This window comes from Halyomorpha halys, unplaced genomic scaffold, assembly GCF_000696795.3.
Source record: "Halyomorpha halys isolate HHAL.00 unplaced genomic scaffold, Hhal_1.1 Scaffold32.1, whole genome shotgun sequence".
NCBI classification, from domain to species: domain Eukaryota; kingdom Metazoa; phylum Arthropoda; class Insecta; order Hemiptera; family Pentatomidae; genus Halyomorpha; species Halyomorpha halys.
In genome coordinates this window covers 111,748-118,518 of record NW_027104903.1, presented here as the reverse complement: position 1 = coordinate 118,518, position 6,771 = coordinate 111,748, and the positions used below count along the sequence as shown (strand labels likewise).

General features: G+C 29.4%; 1 protein-coding gene across 1 annotated transcript in view; it reads right to left on the bottom strand.

Annotated features, from left to right (window-relative positions):
* Nucleotides 1–6,771, bottom strand: part of LOC106685320 (general transcription factor 3C polypeptide 1) — a gene marked incomplete in the record, with an annotated part of 47,426 nt that overhangs the window by 5,494 nt on the left and 35,161 nt on the right. The window contains 5 exon segments of the mRNA XM_067045955.1: nucleotides 36–228; nucleotides 332–2,286; nucleotides 4,150–4,294; nucleotides 4,370–4,455; nucleotides 5,920–6,076. Of these exon segments, the coding sequence (XP_066902056.1) occupies nucleotides 36–228; nucleotides 332–2,286; nucleotides 4,150–4,294; nucleotides 4,370–4,455; nucleotides 5,920–6,076 (2,536 nt within the window).

The following is a 6,771-nucleotide window of genomic DNA, read 5'->3' as shown; positions in this document are numbered from 1 at the left end:
CAAACATATATAAAAAGAGAGATAATTTATTTTACCTCAACTAGTTCATAAGTATGAACTGGTTGTAATGCTGGTGTAAATCTTTCTTGAAGTTTTTGGACAGTTATTCCAGGACATGTTAAACAATGACCCAAAACAGAACCAAGCATTCTGTCCAAAACGCGTCGGTTTAAATTACCATCTACTTTTATCCAAGGGCGAGCTACGATGTTAACATGTTTGACATCTCTAAAAAAGTAATTTCATTTAATGAAACATAAACCAGTAATGAGTTCAAAGTAAGTATGCTAAGGAAGTAAAGAATAATAAAACCAAATTAAAGTATACTTACGATGTATCAAATTTTGTCAGCTGGTTAAAATTTTCATTGGGCATCGAAACCCATTTCTTTCTTGTCGCTTTCATTATAACACGTGAATTATCTTGCAATGGGTCCTCAGTTTTTTCAGTATTATATATTGGTTCAGAAGGCTGTGAAGAGTTATTTGAAACAGGTGGCTGGTTAGTTAAAGAGGATTTGTTATCTTCCTTAGGTCCAACAATGCATGCATTAGATTCCATAATGAACTTTTCCGAATCAAATATTGGATCTGGCAACTGCAAAGACGTATTTATTACAGGTTTTATTGAAGCAGAAAACGATTCATTATCTTTCTTAGATCCAACAGTGCAAGGATTAGATTCTGTATTAAATTTTTCTGAACCGAATATAGGTTCTTGTGCCGGCAAAGAGTTATTTGTAACAGGTTGTTTTGAAGCAGAAGAGGATTCGTTATCTTCCTTAGTTCCATCAGTACAAGGATTGGTTTCCATATTAAGTTTTTCCAAGTCAGATATAGCCTTTGGCACCTGCAAATAGTTATTTGTCACAGGTTGTTTTGGAGGAGAAGAGGATTCGTTATCTTCCTTAGTTCCATTAGTACTAGGATTGGTTTCCATATTAAGTTTTTCCAAGTCAGATATAGCCTTTGGCACTTGCAAAGAGTTATTTGTAACAGGTTGTTTTGAAGAAGAGGATTCGTTATCTTCCTTAGTTCCATCAGTGCAAAGATCAGTTTCCATATCAAGTTTTTCCGAATCAAATATAGGTTCTGGCACCTGTATAGAATTATTTGTAACAGGTTGTTTTGAAGCAGAAGAGGATTCATTATCTTCCTTAGTTCCATCAGTACAAGGATTAGTTTCCATATCAAGTTTATCTGAATCAGATATAGCCTTTGGCAATGGCAAAGAGTTATTTGTAACAGGTTGTTTTGAAGAAGAGGATTCGTTATCTTCCTTAGTTCCATCAGTGCAAAGATCAGTTTCCATATCAAGATTTTCCATAATTTTTCCATTTTCCATAAGATTTCCATATCTATTTTCTGAATCAGATATAGGTCCTGGTACATGCAAAGAGTTATTTGTAACAGTTTCTTTTGAAGCAGATGAAGAATCATCATCTTTTTTAGTTCCATCAGTGCAAGGATTAGTTTCCATATCAAGTTTATCTGAATCAGATATAGGTCCTGGTACAGGCAAAGAGTTATTTGTAACAGTTTGTTTTGAAGCAGATGAAGAATCGTCATCTTCTTTAGTTCCATCAGTCCAAGGATTTGTTTCCATATCAAGTTTTTCCAAATCAGATCGTTCTGGCATCTGAGATGATGTATTTGAAATAGCTGGGTCATAATTAGAAGGTAATATATCTTCTTTATTAGAAGCAGTATTGCTTGGCTTCATTTCTTCAAGTTGTTCACCTGTTCTTTCTTTAGATACATGTTCCAAAGACTCATTTAGTTTCACTATTTTTGTTGGAAGTATACAATCCGAGTAACTATCATCGTCTTCATGTTTCCTTTTGCTTTCAACATTTTGGATTGTTGAACAATTTTTGTCAACTAATTTCTCTTCCTTATTAGATAGATCCACCGAACAAATTTCCATGGCTGTATTTTCGTTATCTTCGCTGCTTTCATTAGGTCTAACTTTTTTTGCAAGAGGCTCGTCTCCTTTTATTTCTTCAGAAATTATAGAACTTCCACTTGTATCTAATCCTACTTCAGTCTTAGGTTTTCTTTTCTTCTTATCGCTATTGATAAATGAAATTGTATATGCTGAATTTGAATTAAAAGTTTCCATGCTTTCACGATTATGCCGAAGAAGATGAAATGATTTAACAAGCCAAGGTTTTGAGAATTGAGCATGCACGTATCTAACATTAATCACTCCAGTCTTTAATATATACTGCTCATCAACAAGCCTCGACAATAATTCAACAATATCTTTAGATTCACCAAATTTAACCTGTAACAAATAAATTATTATAATAGAATTTTTTAAAAGTACCTTTTTTTTTTTTAATTTATCATTTACTAAAACTTAAAATGAAATAGGATGAAAGGACATTTTAGAGGGAAAATAAGCCAACAAAACAACTGAATGGACCATGCACCAGCATTATAGGACAATAAGGCACCAACCCAAGAGGTAACCAGACTAGCAAATAGAAAGGTAAATTACACTTCTCAAAAACACTAGTTCTCATCGACAGGTAGATTACTCACCAATATGAAGGGGAGGCCTTCGGCAAGATTGTATCTTGCAGGAGAGAGGCTTCAAAATTTCTACTCTTTGATTAGCTGAGCTACAAGAAGAATGGTAATCAATCGGAAAAAAATTTGTTCAGACCTTATCTAGTTTTCACATTTTAGAGTCTTTAGACTTATTAATTATATTGGGCCAAATATAAACAGGTCTTATCAGAGACGTGATGTGCTGAACAACCCCCAGACATAGGGTCAGCCATGTCAAACATATCCAAATTGTTATGGTTTAAGGCACATGCAATAGTAAGGTAATTATAAAACAAGGGATTGAAACATCTTCTGTTACAATTGACATAGATAGTCATAATTCCTTAGGACATCTCATTTTTTATCAGCTATTGAACAGTTTTTAATGAAACTTGGGGAATAAACAGCTTGTAAGCTCAGAGTCATAAGAAATGAGTCTTAAGAAAAAATGTTCCAATATAGAAAGGTTCTTTCTACATTTATAGAAGAAAGGAGGACTATACTATCTATAACTAAAAACTAGTATCAAATAGACCAGCATTTCCTAAACTTTTTTTGCCAGGGGACCCTTCTTGGACAAACAAAATTTCGCAGCAGACTTGCTAGGCTAAAACATTTATGGCACAATTATACTTAGAATGGTTAAATATTTAGGAATAGAAAAAAAAAGTTCAAAGTAAATGCTGGAATGCAATGTATTGTAAGTTTGAATGTTAAAATTTGTTATTTGAATTTGATTTTTTTCTTTTCTTTTTTTTTTTATGTAATATTTGGAGAAAGTGGCATTAGTTTCCGTCACCCATGGCATATGCTTGGGACTCTCCAGTTTGAGAACCACTGCTCTAGACTAAAATAAAAATTTCAATGAGGTATGGGTCCCCTCCTATAACCTTACATATTTATTTAAGCCATTATGTTGTTATAAAATTATATACATATATATATTTTTTTTTCAGCCAAGACTCCCACTGAAATTGAAATGTCCCCATGAAATGAAAGATGTACCGTATTATTTCAAATTACAATGGTCTGGGGTGTGGTTAAAAAAACAAAACATAGTTAACAACTATTTATTGGCCGACATTTCACCCCACTTTGCAGAGCTTCATCAGGGCTAAAAAGATACAAAAACCACTAAAAATATTAATAGTTTGCAACTAATAATTTTAATCTAATAGTTTCCGTAATTTTTTTTATTCTAATCATTGTCTTTTGTCATTTTATATTAATATTATTTTATTTCTTCTTTTCTTTCATTTTTATATAATTTTATTTTTACTTATATCTACATAATTTTAACCCTACCTTAATTTACCATTTTCTATCTTATTATCTTACTATGTCAAAATATTTTTAATTGTTTTTGTATCTTTTTGGCCCAGATGAACCACTACAAAGTGGGGTGAAACGTTGACAAATAAATAGTTGTTAACTTTTATTGTGTTTTTTTTTTACCGCACCCCTGACCATCTTCATATTTTAGTTATTATAAAATATTTAATTAGAGGGACTTTTTGTTTTCAGGTACAAAGGTACAACAAAAATTATTAGAATTATATAGGTTTGAACTATATCCATGAAGTAAATAACAAACCTTAATATTCTTGAACGTCGCACCAAGGTCACCTTTGCTTTCTAAATATTTTAACAATGAACTGATAAGTTCTTCCGGAAAATCATCTTTTAAACTATTAATAATATGCTCATTTTCAACTTCATATCCTGGGAATGAATATAACCTAAAAAAAAAAAAATAATAATATAAGTAAGATAAGAAAATTTAATAAAATTTTGTCATGAGATTTAATAATTACCTCTTAATATCAGACAAGATTTTCATTTTATTTTCTTTAAAATAAATGGTTTTCTCAACTTCAGCCCTGTCCATCTGAGCAGTAACCTGAAATTGAAGAAATGTGAGAAAATGATGAAAGATCATTTATACATTCACTAACCTATATATGAAATAGATAGTAAGGGGGAAGTCTTGTATTGTAATCCTATAAAATTATAAATTCGAGTTTTCAATGGAAATAGATGTTTTTAAGGGACAATTATCAGCTAATAAAATAATTAATATTAAATGAAATATTAGAAGATAGTTGACAGTATGAAGTAGATTGTAGGAAGACTGGGTGGCGATCAATAAAGATATCAAAATATTAAAAGAAACTATTTATTGTTAACCAACGTTTCGCCCCACTTTGCAGGACCAAATGAAAAACAAGATACAAACATTGTAAGAATTGACAAAACATAAAAATAAATATACAGAGATAATACAAAAATAAAATAAATAAACAATTTTTTATTTTGTTTATAAAATATATAAAAGAAATAATGATAATAATTTATGGAAGAATACATATAGGAGAACTAGGAATGAGTTACTAATAGATACTATCTATCTATCTATTAGTAATTAGTTTCTCGTTTATAATTAGTTCCTTAAATTATTATTATTATTTCTTTTATAGATTTCATAAACAAAACAAAAAATTATTTATTTTATTTTCATATTTTCTCTGTATATTTATTATAATGTTTTGTCAATTGTTACGATGTTTGTATCTTGTTTTTCACTTGACTCTGATGAGGTCCTGCAATGTGGGGCGAAACGTTTGCTAGCAATAAATTGTTTTCTTTTACTATTTTGATACCTTTATTAACCGCCACCCGGACTATCTTCCTATAATTAAAAGAAAATGTTTACAAATAAAGGTAACTAAACAAAAACTAGTGCAAGTTAATTTGTTTTTCACAGGTAATTTGGCTTTATTGCACTAGGCGTAAGCAGCGTATCCTCCAACGTCTTTAGTAATTAATATGAAAATAAAATTAAAAAATGCTAATATTGAATTAATAATTTTTTTCAACTTTTTAATAATTAGGTTGTTTTATATTATATATAAATAAGATTAATTTATATTATGTATTACTTTAAATGAACTCATTACAACAGATTTGCTTTTCTCATAACTTGTACATAAAATGATTTAATATTTTATATGATAATATTATTAATGATTTAAATTATATCAATACATAATTAATTTAATACAAAACTGGCCTGAGGGAGGAAAAATATAAAGAATTGAAAAAAAGGATCATAATAAGCTTATTTTAAATACAACAAACTTTTATTTGTTATATTTATTATTTATATTGGTATTTATTAACTTTAAATACAATAGCTAAATAAAAGATTAGTTAGAGTTAACCAAAATAATAATAAATATTAAGAAAGTAATATTTGAATAAGGATTAAATAATACAAATCAACTAATCCATGATGATATGATAACCTTTAGTTCGAACATGCTATAGAATGTGAATATTAAAGTTATATTTAAAAAAATATTACCTTGCAAGGGTTCAAGACAAAGTAATCGTGCGCATGCTGTAGGCTCTGATCCAACTGTTCTAAAGGCTCATCTCTCATAAGATATAAAGCCAAACGGGAAGCTGTATTTGCGACTCCGACCTTATTTTTCAAATTAAATTGCTCAAAGTAAGGCTCACTGAAATATTGATAATAAAATGTAAGGAAAAACAAGTAAGAGTTAGGTTTTTAAAATACATATACATTTGTTTGATATCATCCATTATTGCATTGGTTCTCAAACAGAGTCGTAAGCCAATGCAAGGATGCTGTGGTAATAATATTTAGTTTTAAAACAATTTAGCAATTTAGATGTAGAATCCATTTATATAAAATAGCAACACTATCACCACTTGTAGACCATTTAGGCCCAGAAATAAATACATAATTTAGAAATAATAATTAATAATTTGAGTTATTATTATTATCATACTTTCCTATAATCTTTATATTTTAATATATTTTTCTTTGATTTTGCTCATCTGTAACCATCTTAAGCCCTCAAATCTCTCCCCACTCTACCTCATAACCGCCTTCACTCATTCTAGTGCTGCCTTTCAACACAACAGCTGGATAATCCTTATTTGTTCTTTATTTATTATTATTTTTTCTTGACCATTATTTATTTTCACATTTTTCCGTCTCTTAAGTATGTACAATTTTTTTTTTTCTACTTTTCTATTTTTATGTGTTAATACATCTCCTGTTCATTTTAAATCTAATACTCTATGTTATTTCTATTTTATATAAACGTATTGTTGTACATCTTACTTTTTAAATAATTTCTCACTTGTATTTACACCATTTTTGACCCCAGCTTGGTTAACTTTATTG